Source organism: Toxorhynchites rutilus, chromosome 1, assembly GCF_029784135.1.
Source record: "Toxorhynchites rutilus septentrionalis strain SRP chromosome 1, ASM2978413v1, whole genome shotgun sequence".
NCBI lineage: Eukaryota > Metazoa > Arthropoda > Insecta > Diptera > Culicidae > Toxorhynchites > Toxorhynchites rutilus.
The window spans coordinates 132,150,617-132,170,595 of record NC_073744.1 but is presented as its reverse complement, the minus strand read 5'-3'; the positions used below and the strand labels follow the sequence as shown (position 1 = coordinate 132,170,595).

Sequence of the window (19,979 nt, the reverse complement as noted above, 5' to 3'; positions counted from 1 at the left end):
GAAGTGCTGGTACCCTGACCCTCGTGTGCATGATCCAAAAAAAAAATTATAAGCAAGAAAAATAAATTGGTTATCTTGATCTATTTTGAGAAATTGGATTGATTTTTCCGAATAATTCTGAAATTTCTTTGATAATTAATATGGATACTAGCTGACCCTGCAAACTTCGTCCCGCCCAAAATTTGTTTTTTTGTTATCAATACCTTAAAACATTCACGTTTTCTTACTAAGTTCATGAGTCCAATCACAGAACTGTTAATTAATTGATCTCCTAATCGACCCCGTTGAATTTACCTTTTACTAAATAATTCCTAGTACTTCTACCAAAACTCATCATTATAATATTAGATTATTTTCAGACACAATTCTCGTTCAAGATTTTTCATCCACTTGCAAATAACATGTTTCTCCGTTGCATGGAATAAACGTTTGATACAGAAAATATGAAAGAATAAAGACAGACCCCTCCCCTCTTCTCCCCTTAGAGAGAGGGGAGGAGTGTCTATTCACCATAGAAACGTTTGGTGCCCCCTAAAATCTTCATATGCCAAATTTAGTTCCATTTGCTTGATTAGTTTTCGAGTTATGCAGAAATTTGTGTTTCATTTGTATGGCAGAATCATTTATTGCGCCCTAAGACCTCCACATGTCAAATTGCGTTTCGTTTGCCTGAATAATTCTCGAGAAATGCAGAAATTTGTGTTTCATTTGTCCCCTAAGAGAGGGGGGAGGAGTATCACCATCATAATTCTATGCATCCTAAAACCTCCAGATGCCAGATCGGTTGCATTTGCTTGATTAATTCTCGAGTAATGTAGAAATTTGTGTTTCATTTGTATGGTATGTTCATTAGAGAGGGGAGAGGGGTCTCAAACTATCATAAAAATCTTCCCCTGGCCCAAAAACCCCCACACACCAATTTTCATGTCGATCGGTTCAGTAGTTTCCCAGACCACAAGAATCAGACAGACAGACAGACAGACAGAAATCCATTTATATATGTATTCGAAGATACGAAACAGATTGGTTTGTTTTTATCATTTTAACTGTGACACTTATACTCTTTTCCCAATTATTGATTTCCCAATTATACCTCTTTTCCCAATTATTGACAATGTTTTCAATGTAGCACTAACGCATGCATAAAAAATGGAGGATTTTCGGATGGCGATAAAAAAACCTACAAAAGATAATTCATCGGGACAAATTACCCATGAAATATAATTTTATTGACCATGTTACAAAAATATTTCGGCGGCCTTCCGGCAGTTGACCGGAGCTTCCGTCATTGCTGTTGAAAACCTATTTGTTGGTAGGGGTAATGGGGGCAAAGTGGTCACCTGCTTGTTTGCTAGTATAACTATTGACTATAGATGTCATATTGATAGTCACCTTATGTTTGGAGAATTTAATGACTTTTTAGTCACCCTGTACTTCAGTAGAACTGTCGCATGTCAAAATATAAATAAAAACAGAAATTACCCTCTCGATAGCCATTCGGCCGTAGTTCTGTGCGCGAGGAATTTCTCGTGAAATTTAGTTTATTCAATCAGTTTGGACGACTGTTCACATATTCTAGGAGAGGTGAACATATATTCTGTTTAATCTCAGCGATTAATTCGCATAGAAATTATTTTCATGTTTGGGGGCAATGTGGTCATAGGTGAATAACGACTTACAATGTTCTGTTTACTAAAGCTGATATACTGCATCACATTCTGATTTTGAAGAGGATCCTTTTATGGCTTTGACCCTGGATAAATATGCCACTCCAACAAAAACAAAATGCGAAATGTTATGTGTTTCTTACTACGTTTTTGTATGCAAGAGAAAATTTAAATTGAGACTCTAGGTGAACAGGCCAAGCTTATTTCATGCATGTACCTACTATAACAAATATGATTTGAACAAATTTGGACGAAAAAAACCTATAAATCTATCCCATTTAGCTTGATATGGGCGGGTGACCACTTTGCCCCCACTAGGTGACCTTACCTCCGAGCAAAAAAAAGGTTCGATTTTTCACCTTTTTTCCTAATGATGAAAAGTGTACTATTTTGAATATTTATAGTAAACACCGTTTGCTATCTTGAACAACAATGAGTTGAACTATAATATTCTTCGAGAAACGGGAATTAAATCGGTATTTGGGCGCTGGAAATGGGCATTTCCTTAGGGTGACCACTATGCCCCCACTTCCCCTATGTCTTTCAGTTCTTTTTAGCTTTATTTATTAGTTCCTACTCCGTTTTCGCCACGAAATTGTTGAAGTAGTTGGACCTTTGTTTCAGGTTTGTCCAGAAATTCTCGATGTGTAGCAGCCGGGGACATTCGGAGGGTTGACGGACTTCGGAACAACATCTGTCTTCCAGCGGTTCATCTCCTCCAGCGACTTCTTCGCATGATGGGCGGAGGTTCAGCTGCAGTATACGATCGCGTAGCACCGTCAGAGGACCAGAAGCAGGATTCCGTTCAATGCTCTAGTTCTTTATTATTAATTATTATTATTATTAATCTTCGACTTAGTCGCACAGATTTTAAACTTAAACTACGTTCATAATTCGTTTTTTAAAAACATGTTTAGTCATATTAAAGTCGAAACTGCTACTAACATTGTTGAATGCCCTTAGGCAGCTGCTGAACGGGCTGTTGAACCCACAACTTGTTCTATGTCTAGGAACGATAATTAAAGGCAATTGTCTAAGTTGACGTTGAGGAACGTCAAACGAAACTTTTTCAAGTAGGTTCGGACAAACGATGTTGTTTTTCAAAAGGTCGAATATGAACAGCCGCTGTGTCTGGGTTCTACGTGCTGATAGTAACTGAAGGTCTATAAGTTGGCAGCGAGCCGCATAATCAGGGAGATTAGCCGGATCGTTCCAGGGAAGGTTACGGAGGGCGAAGCGCACGAATTGCCTCTATACACGTTCAATGTGGATCACTTGAGCAACGTGATGCGGTGACCAGATCGGCGAGGCATATTCCAGAGTACTGCGCACTAACGTACAGAAGAGCGCTTTCAGGGCATAGATGTCGGTAAACTGCGATGCGTTTCGGCGGATGAATCCGAGAACAGAAAACGCTTTGACTGTTATGGTCAGCTTGGAGTCACTGACAACGCCCAGATCGCGGATGGACTGAACACATTCTGGAGGAGTTGTGTTAATTGAGTAGACGTGATTGATCGGCGACATACCACGATTGAACGTGATTACCTTGCATTTAGTGATGTTAATTTGCATACCATTATCGGAGCACCATTGCGAAGTGATGTTGAGATCCGTTTGTAGCGCAGTACAATCCAGTATTGACTTGATTACCCTGAATATTTTTAGGTCGTCTGCATATAATAGCTTCCCAAAGATCATTTATAAAGAGAACAAAGATAAGAGGACCCAGCACGCTTCCCTGTGGAACACCGGACACTATTTCAAATAATTCCGATCGTGCAGAGTTGAGTTGTACGAACGCCTTCCGGCCCGCCAGTCCGTGATCCAGTTTGGAAAGCCCATGTGCTTCAGCTTCTCCACTGCGATGTTGTTGGGCGACGAGGAACAAATCCACGCTGGAATTCAGAAATCAACGGTGTTGCTGCAGCCAGTATGACTTTATGAATAAGCTAGAACTTCTCCTAAGCAACAGAGTATCGAGATGCCGCGGTAGTTCTCGACACGTTGCAAGCTTCCAGCTTTATGAATGGGGATTATAGAAGCAGTTTTCCACAAAGCCGGAAACGTCTTCTCTTGCATGGATCGATTGAATAGTAGTGTCAAAGGCTCCACTAGAGATGTAACACAGTTTTTGAATAAAAGTGGTGGTAAACCATCGACTCCTGCTCCTTTTGACACGCCGAGATCTTCTAATACATTCCGCACTTTTGCCCTAGAGAAATCGATGAGGGGCAGATGAACATTATAGGAAGGCACATCTTGGAAACTACTTTGATGAATTTGAAGCGAGGTAGAGCTGAACACACTTTGAAAGTAGTTTGAAAATAGATTTGCAGCTTCTTCGGCAGAGGTAGCCGTAGATAAGTTGTAGCTTACGTTGTTGGGCACACGATTATTGGTTCGTTGTAATTTTACAAATTTCCAGAATGTCGAAGGATTTTCCTTCAGACTGTGACCTGATCACATAATCGTAGTGGGCAGAGACAAGACTTTCCTTATAGCTGACTTCAGCTTGCCGTAGAAGATCTCTATTTGAATCTGTTTTAGATTCGAAGAAACGTTTGCGGGCTTTGCGGGGCCTGTATCGCAGGATACGCAGCTCGGCATTCCATCAAGGCTTCCTGTAGGTAGAACTGATAGCACGGCGACGACGGGGAACATTAGCCTGCAAGATTTCGAGTAATTTATCATAGAACAGCAGTACGTCTTCATCGACAGAGTCACCTTTGACATAATTTTGCCAGTTTACTGACGAGAGTTCAACATTCAGAAATGCGGAATCATACCTCCAAAAGTCAAAATCGAAAGCTGCGGGATGCAAATCCACCTGGTCGTGAATGCAGCAATGGGTATTTACTTGCGAGACGAATGGTACGTGATGAACGTCGATATTCAGGAGGGAAAGTGGAGGTGCGAAAATTTCGAGATCGTCCGGTGAATCAACGAACGCCAAGTCAAGAAGCCTACCATTGCAATTTGTGAGAGAGTTCACTTGTACCAAACAACAAGCAAGAATGGATTCCGCAATTGTGACTTCATGTTCTCTAGATGCGTTTACAGGCAAAAGTCCATTGATATCTTCGTCGAAATGCCAACGCAAATAAGGGAGGTTATAGTCGCCCAATAGTAGAACGATATCATTTTCAGATGATCGATCACAAATGCTCTGAACGGCCGAAGCGTGAGTGGAATATAATCTTGGATCAGAGTTAGGTCGTATGTAGATACCGACGACGTATCTAGATCGATGTGGAAGCACTAAGCATATAACAAATGCTCTATTTACTAATCACCAGGGAGACTGAACTGCAGCAAATACTGGCTCTAACTGCGATAAGCACTCCACCGCCCCTCTGAAGATCGCTAGTGGACTCATTACGATCGCAACGAACGCTGAGTAATCTGACGTCAGCTCGGCGTCGGCATTGCCGACGGTTACTTTGAATGAAACGAATGATAAATCCTCAAGGCTTTTTTTCACGCGGAACCAGTTTGCGACGTTGTGAACATGCTGTTTTATATTTTCTTCTTTTTGATCGGGAGTAAAGGGTGTCACGTAAAAAGCCACTGTGTCAGTTATAGACTGGCCAACTTTGGCGACGCTCAACGTTCCCGTACTTGGCCGGATACCATTACTACCGGAGTGGTTTTCATTACTAGGTACGATGGGCTGATTAAGGACTATGCCTTCATTAACTTGTACCCGGACGTGGGACGGAGACTTGTGGATAGATGACTGCCTCAAGTTATCGACTGGAGCAGCAGGAGTAGAGTGGGAAGTGGATCTAGTCTGTCGGCTCGGTGGGATTTGCACTCGCCGGTTTGCTGTTCACTTCGTCCAAGACTTCGAAGAATGATGTTTCATCGCAAGATCTAGAGTGATTGATGGGGTCAATGTTGACGACAGTGTCGTCGAGAGTGAGCTGATCAATGTTTTGATGAAAAGTCGACTGATTTAACGATTGGTTGGTGCGTTTGGGTTTCCGTTTTGTTTCAAATAGCGTTTTGTTGATCGTTCGAAGATTTTCACCATAGTTGCCCAAGCGTATATCCATCGAGTCCGTACGTATAAGCAGTTTTCGTAGAGCTTTAATGATGGTATTCTTTCGATTATGCACAGCAGGGTTGAAATTCCGCCGACAGGAGTCGCGGAACCACAGCAGCCCGACTCTAACCGACCATGCTGACCCAGATTCCTTTATTTTCGAGCGGTTATGGAGCCGATGTGGACCGAGTGACGAAAAGCGCTTGAATCTCACCCCTTTGCCACCCAGCAAGCAGCACTGCCTATCGTTCCTGCTATAGTTGTAAACATAACTTGAACAGAGCAAAACGGCATCACTGCAGTGACTGCTGTTTCTCTTTCTCTCTAAACTGTCATTTAAAGCACAACAGAGAATGAATCCGGAATCAAATTTGGTAGTTATGGATAGTTTTTCTCTTGCAGATAGAATATAAATTATGTATTCCTATTTTTTTTTCAGAGAAAAATCCAACGATTCGGAGACAAAATTGATGATACGTTGCGTCGAGGTAAGCAAAGCAACAGCAATAGTAGAAACCTGCGAGCGATGCAGACGACCGAGAGAATCGTTGTTGTTTCATGTAAACAAAATGCTACAAACGGCGAACATCATCCCAGAGGACAGATACAACTGGAAACGAAGAAAAAAGAGTGGCAGATCGAATAGAGTAAAACCAATTAGATTGATTGGCAAGTTTCTTCAGCCAATGATGGATTAATAATCTCGTCTCCTCGTAATTACGAACACCAACTTTATTACGAAAATAACTAAGTTGAAGACCCGTAAATATCTGTAGTTTGTAATTTACTGTTATATGATATAAATTTTATTTTCTCAATTTTGTTTCAGGAACAAACTCAACCCTCCCAACCACGGATACCATCGGAATTAGGTGTTGCAACTTCCGCTGCAGTGCGACAAAGGTTCCAGCGAAGAAAAATGCAGCTGTCGGGATTTCACTGATGATACAATCGTTGCGGATTAAATGTGTGACTATACTCGTGTGAGTATCGCAGAAATATTCATGTTCCCAGAGCAGGAGGGACATAAACACCAGTTGCACTAACGCACGAATTCCTAGATGTCGTCGAAAATGAAAACGCTGTGGAAACCGGCAGCATTGGAACAGTTGTTCTGGACCCGGCCATGCTGAACATCAAAGTGAAAATTCCTTAATATCAGTAGTTGCAAATGTTTATTTTCAAATAGTTAACAAAAAATGTTACTTGTTCCGACAAGCGGATTCATAATGCTATGTTATCGTTGAAAATAATGAAACAATAGCTTTAAATTAAAATAAAGATAAATATTTAAAAACAATATTATTTTTATTTTTTGTTTCAACTTTCTCAAAAACCAATAGAGCCATAATAAGGGTCGAGCAATTCTGCATTCGGTCGACGTAGTGCCAGATTGGCACAGTGTTGGCTCGTAATTGATTGTCAAACACGAGGGACAGGTCGACAAAATCATTGCAAAATGGCACGACATCGGTACCGTTGTCGACACCATTTTCTGGGACCGATTTGGCACAACAATGTAGAGTGGGGAATAATGTAGTTTCGTTAGTGTGGCGGAAAATAAAACCACATGATCCACTGCAAGAAATCGCTTTTCCAGAACTCAGGGATCGTGAACAGGCTAAACAACGGTGATGTCAGAAATCTGTATGCGCTTAGTTCTTCTCCAGATTGATATTACAGATACCGGTACGGGTGTATCCCGCGGACTCAGAGGACTTGACGATATCCACTTTCTTCCTAACGGGATGGAGCTCCCAGTACGCACAAACCATGCAGTGCAGTTGCTTTACTGTATTCGCCATAACTTCCTCAGTTCAACTGTCAAAAACCGCTGTCAATTTTTGATTGAAAACTAATGGGTTACTATGATTACGACGCACAAGTGGTCTCATCACCAAGTTTTAAGCTGAACGCATGAAAAATTGGTAAAATTTGTCCATTTGTTTTAATGCAAGCATCCAAAAATAATTCATATCGTATAACATTCGTTAGACAGAACAACAAACAAAAGTTCGAAATTCAATAAAAAATTGCTGTATTGTTAATCGATTTTAATGCACAAAATATGAGCACACCGAAATAAACTGTTCCATTGTTCATTAGTGCATTGACTGATACACGGTTAACGAACTTTTATTCCACAGAAAATTATCAACAAATCTCTACCTTTGTCTGAAGTCACGTTCGATTCGTTCCGGCGGTGGTTTGTTGTTATTTCATTTAAACCCAACTGGACAGTATAGACTAAGCAAAAACTTTCCTCTCTCTGTCTCTAATGGCGCGACGGTGCACTTCGCAACTGTTTATTCTCATTTTAGCCCTGCATGTATACGAAATTCATGTTCTCAGCAAAAAAATAGTAAGTCTTCGATTGGATTCGAGTGTTTCAATCTTATGATAGGACAGAGGAAAGGTGAGGGATAGAATAGCCATAATCTGAAATCCAAGCCACAAATCGGTCGAGCCACGCCACACACGTGCTGACATTAGGTACGTCACGATCGAGAGGTTGTTCGGTTGCTCGTTGTTTACGTATATCAAATTCTCACCCGGTGCAGAAACTGCAGAGCAAACAAAAACCGAAACGTGGACTTTGGAAACGAGAACAAATCAGCAGACACGTCTGAATCGATCATCCGCGGGAGACGTGAAGCAGCGGCAGCGAAATTTTGAAACTGTCAGCCAGGAATCACATGACCAGGTACTTGATATATAGGCCAACTGTCAGTGCCCATCTATTGTTTTATTGTTTCGCGTTGCGTTAATCTTCTCCGCTGGGGTTCTTGACAGCGACTGTTTGTTTACGATTAGCTCATTTTGTATGTGAGGTGAACTCGATCAGCAAATTAAGCGCTAGCCGACGGGAATAAATTGAAAGATAGTTTATTGCATAATCAATATTACCGCAGACATAATGTATTTATAGGCAGGTGAAGTTTGTCGATAAACAAACTTTCCAGATCGTTTATAGTGTAATCTGAGTATTGTAATAGTACCATGATACAGAATTCATGGATTCTTAATTAAATCTTTTTGACATAGGACTATGTCTTTGATTTCTATATAGGGGGGTCACTCTACGAAAAATGTAACGATTCTTTAAGAGTTTTCAAACGCATATTACTCAAAATCGTTATTGTGACATATGTTGTGTTATATGCCATTAGATAGGAAATTTACCCAGATTTTTTTTGCTCAAAACATAAAGAGTGAAAATAGTAAATAAAGTTAACAATTTGACGATTAAAATGGGTATGTGTTCTTGAGATGCATTAAGAGCGAGATGGAAAATGAAAGGTGGGAAGATTTTTAAATCTGTGACGTCACAGATTTTGTTTATGTATGTTACTTTTCTTATAATAAATAGTCCACTACATAGGAAAAGTGTTGTTATTGAAAGTAAAAATAAGCAGATGAAATGAACAAATTAGTATTTTTTCTTAAATCAATGCTAGCGTTCAAAATCATAGGGGCCCAACTGAAATTTTAGCAGAAACTGAAATTTCAGTATTGTTGAGGTGTTCTAAACTTTATTTCAATCTTATTTTACTTCTCGTTACATCGACCAAAAACGTAAATGAACAAAGTCAGAGTTACAAAATCGTTTTTTCCTTTGGCGGAAAACATTTTACAGCGCATGAGAAAAAAGTAACAAGTTTTTTTCCGCGTAAAATGCACTTGAAAAATAAATTGAATAGACTCCATATGACCTAAATTGAGACGAAAAGTTTTCTGCTTCCGTCCTAGTTTTAGACGAATGAAGTGTTCAGCACCCTAATTGTGCGAAAAGGAATTACAATTGCTAACAAGAGATAAACTACCATGAAGATGCTCTAAAATCCAAACATAGTAAAAATTAGAATACTAATTCTGATATAAGAAGAAATAACAAAAATGAAACATTTTGGTTCGTGACATGTTCTGTTTATTTTTCAAATGATGAATGTAACGCGAAAAATATTTTTTGGAAATATGTAATTATTTTCTGTATATCCTCTTTCAACGTTATTCGTTGACACATTCAATTTTGTACCATTTGAGTAACTGACTGTTATGCCTGATATGTGAACTTCTTATCTTCCTGGCTACTAATACAATCAAAGTTTAACACAAGCAAAACCCGTGAATCTTCCCACCTTCTATTTTTCATCTCGCACTAAGAGGCTGTCGACATACCACGTGGACAACTTTAGGGGGGGTAGGGGGTATGAAAATGTCCACGTTTGTCCACGGAGAGGGGGGAGGGTGTATAGACTATGTCCACGTGGACACGAATGATGAATATTTTTTCAAAAACAATTACCGATACATTCTAAATTAAATAAAAACTGTTCCGTATTCAACACTTTTAAAACATTCTGCCAAACCTGAGTATTCCGTATTTATCAATAAACGGATTGAGCTGCCTGAGAGTGCTTCATATATTTTTACGAATATCATTCTTCTTTATTGATATCCATATTCTGAAAACAACTCACGTAAACTGTGAACGACCGAGGTATTTCCTATGATAATAAAAATATAATTTTCTATAGATTTTGTTCTATCTTGAGAACAGTTGGTCTTGGGAAAATAATGTTTGTATAGTTTATCGCCGAATTACGTGTAAAATCAATTTTTTGTGTTTCTTTTTTCGGAAAGTTGCAATTCTTCAAAGCATTAGAATTTCATCGATTTCTAGAAATCAATATTAGCATTTGCGTAAAATGATCCATGCACCACTAGTCGTCAAACTTGAGTCAATTGACCCAGTATTCTACTATTTATTTTTATGAAAATTTCACATAGAATACAGTTTTTTTTTTAATTCGTTTATTTTTACAGGCTCAGTTACTTAAGTTTAAAGGAGCCGAATTCTTCATAGAATACAGTTGTATAACATTTAATTTGAAGGATTGAAATACCTTTTAGAGGTGAAAAAAAAACTTTCAAATGTTTCGTTTTTTAAGGGTTTTTATTAATTTTCTGCCAATATAAATGATAAACTTGATTGTTCCTATCAATAAAAATGAAGCCCGAAATTTTTTTTCATCTTTTGAATGAATTTTTAATGAATGAAATTAAGGCAATAAATAAGTCTCAAGAAATGTTCAATTATTCTTTCATAGTTGAGATTTGAGCTTGATTTCATAGTTGGGAATGAATGAATGTCATTTTTCCCCGCGAAACTCAATTCAAATGCTATTACTACACACAATCATAGTCCTATGTCAAGATCCCGTCCGTGCTCCTAGGCTCAGACCCATCAACTTTTTTTTTTATCAGTAAACCATTCGTTTTTGTGGAGATATTTTAGTATAGAGACCCGAAGTTAGGATGTTTTTTCGAACTCCGGTAAAATCAAACAAAGAATATTTTTACTATTCATTATATCATTATCTGTTTATTCCATCTGTTACCAATAATATATATATATATATATATATATATATATATATATATATATATATATAATATATAATTAATTATATTATGCTATATATAAAATATATAATTAAAAAATTACAAGCTAGTAAAGTGAGGGGTTAAAAAAAGTGCCACGGCTTATACGATTCCATCCCTTCAGGTTGTCTTAAACCAAAAATAACCGAACAGCTTCTGAATCAGTAAGGATGCCGCTATTACACGAATCTCGGACGAGTCAAAAACATGTTTTTGGAAAAACTAGCGGGCGTTTGATGAAAAAAAAGCTGTTTAAAACTGTGAATGCCATGCCAGATGATGATGGGAGGGCGAGCGTTCCGCTTAGACACTTGATGAAGGACACTAGCAAACTTTCATGTTCTTTGAAAGGACGCATTGGTTCCACAAGCACGTTAACAGAAACAACTCGATCACACGTGGACTTGGCACTTCCTTCTGGATGGTTGCTGGTTCTCCGGTGGAATCAGGAAGATGTTCTGCTGATTAAAAACTACACTGAATTGACCTTTACTCAATGGTGGTAGGAATTGGAGTCAGAGTAAATCGAAAGGAATGCAATTAAAGGCTAATATTGGGTTGAGTAAAAAGAAATGTCGTATATTGTCAGTATATGGCAACACTTAAACATATCTTGTGTTGTACTTATCGCATCGAGTCATACTATACGGCTATTTAAAGACGACAATCTATGCTACAAGTGTAGTTTTGACAGTGTTGTGATTGTCCTTTTCAGTCTCAAGTTATAGTGCGTCAAAGATGGAGTCCACTAAGCAAGAAATTCGCCATATTTTACATTTTTACTACCTGCGAGATAAAACTGCAACGAAGGCAGCCGAAAAAAATCGTGTAGTTTATGGACCCGATACTGTAACGATTCGCACAGCACAGCGTTGGTTTGATCGATTTCATTCTGGTGTAGTGGCTGTCGAAGATACACCCCGTACTGGTAGGCCAATCGTCTCGGAAACCGATAAAATCGTTGAAATCATCCAAGTAGACCGGCATGTGAGCACTCGCTCGATTAGCCAGGAACTGGTTATAGACCATAAAACCGTTTGGAACCATTTGCAGAATATTGGATTCCAAAAAAAGCTGGATGTATGGGTGCCAAACGAGTTGACGAATCAACGCCTGCGATGCACTGCTGAAACGGAACGAACTCGACCCATTTGTGAAGAAGATTGTGACTGGTGATGAAAAGTGGATCACGTACGACAACCTAAAGCAAAAAAAAAAGTCGTGGTCGAAGCGCGGTGAGCCGGCCCACACCAACGCCAAGCCCGGATTGACGGCCAGGAAGGTTTTGCTGTGTGTTTGGTGGGATGGGAAGGGAATCATCCACTATGAGCTGCTCAACTATGGCCAGACCCTCAACTCGGTTCTCTACTTGAGCTGCTTGACCGTTTGAAGCAGGCGATTGACCAGAAGCGGCCAGAAATTATCAATAGGAATGGTGTTGTTTTCCACCAGGACAACGCTCGGCCTCACGCATCTTTGATGACCCGCCAGAAGCTACGGGAGCTCGGATGGGATGTCATATTGCACCCACCGTATAGTCCGGACCTGGCTCTAAGTGATTATCATCTCTTCCGGTCCATGCAAAACGCTCTTGGTGATACTAAATTGGCTTCAAAAGAGGCTTGTGAAAACTGGCTGTCTGAGTTTTGACGTAGGACTACGTCTTTCATTTCTATACCGGGGTGTAAAATCAAAGTTTCGAAAACGAAAGCGTTACGCCGGAGACCGAGATTTTGAGCGTTAATAGCTCCTAAACAACTGAACGAAATGGTATGATAAACACTTCATTTGAAAGATAAAATGTCTACGCGTTATATACTTGTTACTTTTTGATCCAAAAACTTGTTTCAATAGTCTTAAAATTGCTTTCAAAACAGGCTATTGAAATCACCAATCGGTATATAAGCGAGCGGCGCTCGGAAATCCACTCAGTTCTAATTGAACAGCGATTGGAGCATGTTGTCGCTGTTGCGCTGAAGCTCTTTATTTATCATGAAAGCGCGGATGAACGGTGTCACCAAGAGCCTGTTTGTGCACCCTAGGCCAGAAGGGAATCTATCAGGAGGAGAGTGATGCCACAAACGGTTCCCTGGGAAGACATCGCTACACACACATACACGCGCGGCTATTAACAGGTGGTTATCGAGTTGGCATTAACCACTGGTGGGCTTCCAGTATCGAGGAAAATGTGGAAATATCTAATCGTTACTGAAAATAATCTGCCAGTTCCTTTGGGAATTTTCAAAATATATTCATGTGAAAGAGTTTAATTGAATGTTTTCTATCCATGTTACACTGTGACCAAATATGTTTCAATCAAGTGATATTAACAGGTGATTATCGAGTTGGCATTAACCACTGGTGGGCTTCCAGTATCGAGGAAAATGTGGAAATATCTAATCGTTACTGAAAATAATCTGCCAGTTCCTTTGGACATTTTCAAAATATATTCATGTGAAAGAGTTTAATTGAATGTTTTCTATCCATGTTACACTGTGACCAAATATGTTTCAATCAAGTGATATTAACAGGTGATTATCGAGTTGGCATTAACCACTGGTGGGCTTCCAGTATCGAGGAAAATGTAAAATATCTAATCGTTACTGAAAATAATCTGCTAGTTCCTTTGGGCATTTTCAAAATATATTCATGTGAAAGAGTTTAATTGAATGTTTTCTATCCATGTAACACTGTGACCAAATATGTTTCAATCAAGTGCTATTAACAGGTGGTTATCGAGTTGGCATTAACCACTGGTGGGCTTCCAGTATCGAGGAAAATGTGGAAATATCTAATCGTTACTGAAAATAATCTGCCAGTTCCTTTGGGAATTTTCAAAATATATTCATGTGAAAGAGTTTAATTGAATGTTTTCTATCCATGTAACACTGTGAACAAATACATTTGGTTTTGTGGTTTTTCAATCAATCGCAATTAACAGGATAGCTTCAGAAGATTATTCTTCCCCATCAGTAGGATATTTCCGTATCCAATATTGTATGCGCCCGCAATCGATTATTACTTAGTCGCCGAAAGTTCCGAGCTCAGAGAGTTCATTCCCCTCTAGTTTGCCTTCCAAATTGCCATCGTAAACCACACCTTCTCTCGATTCAATCACACACAAAAAGCATACTTAAGCGATATTCTGGTGGTGAGACACATTCATTTTTCGTGTGGACATCGACAAGACAACATCGTTGCCTAACGTGCTGGAGGAGGTGGACGGCGAAGGATCGACACATACACGCGCAGAACTCTTTCCGTTAGGATGCCATTCAGCATCGAGAAAGTTCCGGAAAGATCTAATCATTGCTGGAAAATAATCTGCCAGTTCCTCTGGGAATTTAAAAATACATTCATGTGAAAGAGTTTATTTGAATGTTTTCTATCCATGTTACACTGTGACCAAATATGTTTCAATCAAGTGATATTAACAGGTGATTATCGAGTTGGCATTAACCACTGGTGGGCTTCCAGTATCGAGGAAAATGTAAAATATCTAATCGTTACTGAAAATAATCTGCTAGTTCCTTTGGGCATTTTCAAAATATATTCATGTGAAAGAGTTTAATTGAATGTTTTCTATCCATGTAACACTGTGACCAAATATGTTTCAATCAAGTGCTATTAACAGGTGGTTATCGAGTTGGCATTAACCACTGGTGGGCTTCCAGTATCGAGGAAAATGTGGAAATATCTAATCGTTACTGAAAATAATCTGCCAGTTCCTTTGGGAATTTTCAAAATATATTCATGTGAAAGAGTTTAATTGAATGTTTTCTATCCATGTAACACTGTGAACAAATACATTTGGTTTTGTGGTTTTTCAATCAATCGCAATTAACAGGATAGCTTCAGAAGATTATTCTTCCCCATCAGTAGGATATTTCCGTATCCAATATTGTATGCGCCCGCAATCGATTATTACTTAGTCGCCGAAAGTTCCGAGCTCAGAGAGTTCATTCCCCTCTAGTTTGCCTTCCAAATTGCCATCGTAAACCACACCTTCTCTCGATTCAATCACACACAAAAAGCATACTTAAGCGATATTCTGGTGGTGAGACACATTCATTTTTCGTGAGGACATCGACAAGACAACATCGTTGCCTAACGTGCTGGAGGAGGTGGACGGCGAAGGATCGACACATACACGCGCAGAACTCTTTCCGTTAGGATGCCATTCAGCATCGAGAAAGTTCCGGAAAGATCTAATCATTGCTGGAAAATAATCTGCCAGTTCCTCTGGGAATTTAAAAATACATTCATGTGAAAGAGTTTATTTGAATGTTTTCTATCCATGTTACACTGTGACCAAATATGTTTCAATCAAGTGATATTAACAGGTGATTATCGAGTTGGCATTAACCACTGGTGGGCTTCCAGTATCGAGGAAAATGTAAAATATCTAATCGTTACTGAAAATAATCTGCTAGTTCCTTTGGGCATTTTCAAAATATATTCATGTGAAAGAGTTTAATTGAATGTTTTCTATCCATGTAACACTGTGACCAAATATGTTTCAATCAAGTGCTATTAACAGGTGGTTATCGAGTTGGCATTAACCACTGGTGGGCTTCCAGTATCGAGGAAAATGTGGAAATATCTAATCGTTACTGAAAATAATCTGCCAGTTCCTTTGGGAATTTTCAAAATATATTCATGTGAAAGAGTTTAATTGAATGTTTTCTATCCATGTAACACTGTGAACAAATACATTTGGTTTTGTGGTTTTTCAATCAATCGCAATTAACAGGATAGCTTCAGAAGATTATTCTTCCCCATCAGTAGGATATTTCCGTATCCAATATTGTATGCGCCCGCAATCGATTATTACTTAGTCGCCGAAAGTTCCGAGCTCAGAGAGTTCATTCCCCTCTAGTTTGCCTTCCAAATTGCCATCGTAAACCACACCTTCTCTCGATTCAATCACACACAAAAAGCATACTTAAGCGATATTCTGGTGGTGAGACACATTCATTTTTCGTGAGGACATCGACAAGACAACATCGTTGCCTAACGTGCTGGAGGAGGTGGACGGCGAAGGATCGACACATACACGCGCAGAACTCTTTCCGTTAGGATGTCATTCAGCATCGAGAAAGTTCCGGAAAGATCTAATCATTGCTGGAAAATAATCTGCCAGTTCCTCTGGGAATTTAAAAATGCATTCATGTGAAAGAGTTTATTTGAATGTTTTCTATCCATGTAACACTGTGACCAAATACATTTGGTTTTGTGATTTTCCAATCAATCGCAATTAACAGGATAGCTTCTGATTATTCTTCCCCATCAGTAGGATATTTCCGTATCCAATATTGTATGCGCCCGCAATCGATTATTGCTCAGTCGTCGAAAGTTCCGAGCTCAGAGAGTTCATTCCCCTCTAGTTTGCCTTCCAAATTGCCATCGTAAACCACGCCTTCTCTCGATTCAATCACACACAAAAAGCATACTTAAGCGATATTCTGGTGGTGAGACACATTCATTTTTCGTGAGGACATCGACAAGACAACATCGTTGCCTAACGTGCTGGAGGAGGTGGACGGCGAAGGATCGACACATACACGCGCAGAACTCTTTCCGTTAGGATGTCATTCAGCATCGAGAAAGTTCCGGAAAGATCTAATCATTGCTGGAAAATAATCTGCCAGTTCCTCTGGGAATTTAAAAATGCATTCATGTGAAAGAGTTTATTTGAATGTTTTCTATCCATGTAACACTGTGACCAAATACATTTGGTTTTGTGATTTTCCAATCAATCGCAATTAACAGGATAGCTTCTGATTATTCTTCCCCATCAGTAGGATATTTCCGTATCCAATATTGTATGCGCCCGCAATCGATTATTGCTCAGTCGTCGAAAGTTCCGAGCTCAGAGAGTTCATTCCCCTCTAGTTTGCCTTCCAAATTGCCATCGTAAACCACGCCTTCTCTCGATTCAATCACGCACAAAAAGCATACTCAAGCGATATTCTGATGGTGAGACGCATTCATTTTTCGTGAGCACATCGACAAGACAACATTGTTGCTGAGAGTGCTGGACAGCGAAGGATCGAGATCTCCCCTGAAACGCAAGCAGTTTGTTTGAGACTGTGAGGGAGCACAGAGAAGCCGATCCTTCAGGAGAAGAGAAGGTGACTATCGAAGCAGCCGCTACACACACACATACACGCACGGAATTCTTTTCATTTGGATGAATGGCATCGAGAAAGATCCGGAAAATAATCGACCAGTTCCTCTGGGAATTGAAAAATACATTCATGTGAAAGAGTTTATTTGAATGTTTTCTATCCATGTAACACTGTGACCAAATATGTTTCAATCAAGTGCTATTAACAGATCGTTATCGAGTTAGCATTAACCACTGGTGGGCTTCCAGTATCGAGGAAAATGTGGAAATATCTAATCGTTACTGAAAATAATCAGCCAGTTCCTCTGGGAATTTAAAATTACATTCATGTGAAAGAGTTTATTTTAATGTTTTCTATCCATGTAACACTGTGACCAAATATGTTTCAATCAAGTGCTATTAACAGGTGGTTATCGAATTAGCATTAACCACTGGTGGGCTTCCAGTATCGAGAAAAATGTGGAAATATCTAATCGTTGCTGGAAAATAATCTGCCAGTTCCCCTTGGAATTGAAAATTACATTCAAGCGAAAGAGTTTATTTTATTGTTTTCTATCCATAAAATATCCATATAATACATTTGGGTTTGTGATTTGTCACTCAAGTACAGTTAGCAGGAAAGCTTCTGAAGATAATTCTTCAGAACAAGGTTTTTCGTATCCTATATTGGATGCATAAATCCTTATGCCTCCAACGTAACGCTCTCGTTTTCGAAGTCCCCCAAATATTCATTTATTCATTCATTCAGAATGGATTTAGATTCTGCTTCAAACAAATGATCTCTAAATCAACGATAGTCCTACGTCACCCTTGCGGTTATACCATAGATATAACCCACTTCCTGTTTTTTGCAAAAAGGAAGGGGGGGGGGGGTTCTATAGGAGGGGATAATGAAGTATTTAAGTGGAATTTTATTGTAAAAAATAATTTTAAAGGGTAGATTAGAAGATCAATAAATGAACAGTTCTGCCATTGGACCCACGAACGTGCGCTTAGTAAACAACGTGGATGTGATAACGAAACATAAATTTTGGGCGGGACGAAGCTTGCTGGGTCAGCTAGTTGATAATAAAAACTAACCGGACAATCGTTGGAAAACAGGTTTGCTCGCGAGAGGCCCCTACTCCCGACGGCGGATCGGCGGCCGACTCGGATTGCGTCACATTGGCGGCTTTTAAGCGGTTTCATATCTTCGTTAGATGAGGATTTCGTCCCCACTACATTGGTCTCAGAACAAATTTCATTACGAAAAAATAAATTCATAAAGAAAATTACGCTCCGGTGGCGTTAATACGTAAGTAAAGAAATAATAAAATTAAAAACATGAATTCTTTTTAGTTTATATTCAAATTTTTGTAGCTTTTTCCAGTTTTTTCAAAAATTTGGTTGGCATCTCATGCGCTCGGAAATTGAATAGTGAGGTTTTAACGACGTATCAAGGAGTAGGTGAAGATGTATTTCGGGTATCTTACAGGCCAAAAATTTGTAAGTAACGGCTATGAAAGGAATTTCGAATTTGTGTTTGTTAACAACTTTTCTAGTAAACTCACTATATGAAAAAGTTTTTCGTTACGAAAGGGACTATGGAATCGAATAATCGGTCCCATATAATCGATCGAACAAGTAAGAGTGCCTGAGATAACGTACTTTGCCGAATAGTAAACCATTTGTTCATCAAAATATACGGAAAACAAGTTTGGTGAGCGGTCACTACAGCCGTGTCCCTCGGATTACCATTGATCGGAAAGCGTGAAAGCAGAGTGGGTTAATCGAAAAGGACCAAACCTCCCAAATGCTCTCAATTTCGCCCAATGGAACAATGTTGGGCAATTGTCAACGAAAAGCTTAAGAAGAGTGTAGCTGATTTTAAGATACCGCATTCTAAGTGACTTGAGCATTATTGGTACAAAAATGAACATAAAACAGACAAAAACTTTCCATTTCATCTTGTCGCGTAAAGAAGGGAAAGAAAATGCGTAGCCCACGTGAGAATTTATCTTGTTTGTCAAGCCGAATTGTCAACAGGTCAAACAGGCGGGGTAAACACCCAACTGTCAGTTTACCGTGTAAAATAGGTGACAGCTAGTCAAAACCATTGATGCGCGACGCTGAAAAGGTGTCTCGGCGGCGGCGGCGAAAGAGTTTAATTTTCACTCCCTCATGCGACAAGCAGCAGATCAAAGCATCGGGTATCAACCGGTGCTCAGCCAACCATAACAAAAAAGATTGAATTAAACGGCTTTTGTAAGATTGCCAACTCGTTTCTCACTCTGTCACTTTTGCGTCCTACATGCGTCCTTCCTTTTCCCCCGCCCCGGTATTCATTGGCCGACGAACGAAGGAAAGCACGCCCCGATATCGTAACGATTTGAGGTAAAGAGGTGAGACTCGAATGAAAATAATTCACATTCCTTATGACTTGTTCAGTCTCGCTTTCTCGTTACTTACCTTTTGAAATGGGTGAAACTGACTGACTTGTTGCCAAAAGCCATTTTACAGTCGCACGAAAGCAAATAAGCGAAGTGAAAGAGGAAACGAGATTAAGGTGAATTGCTCTCTCGGGCGCGCCCAAGACAAACGGCGCCACCTGTGTTCTATAAAATCTTTTGTATGTTTTCGTCTCACAATCGAGGTTGTTTTTATTGTGGATTTTGATATGAAAGTGGTCAATAAAAAACGAATGCGTGTG

The 19,979-nt window shown here is 39.4% G+C and overlaps 1 protein-coding gene across 1 annotated transcript; it reads right to left on the bottom strand.

The window, feature by feature from the left end:
- Positions 1–2,918: 2,918 nt before the first annotated feature.
- Positions 2,919–3,368, bottom strand: LOC129761449 (uncharacterized). Its single transcript, XM_055759170.1, has one exon. It carries the CDS (start codon positions 3,366–3,368, stop codon positions 2,919–2,921), a length of 450 nt encoding a protein of 149 aa, XP_055615145.1.
- Positions 3,369–19,979: the final 16,611 nt, after the last annotated feature.

Bases quoted from the DNA above. Each gene is read 5' to 3' on its own strand.
- LOC129761449 (XM_055759170.1), bottom strand. From the start codon at position 3,368: ATGATCTTTGGGAAGCTATTATATGCAGACGACCTAAAAATATTCAGG.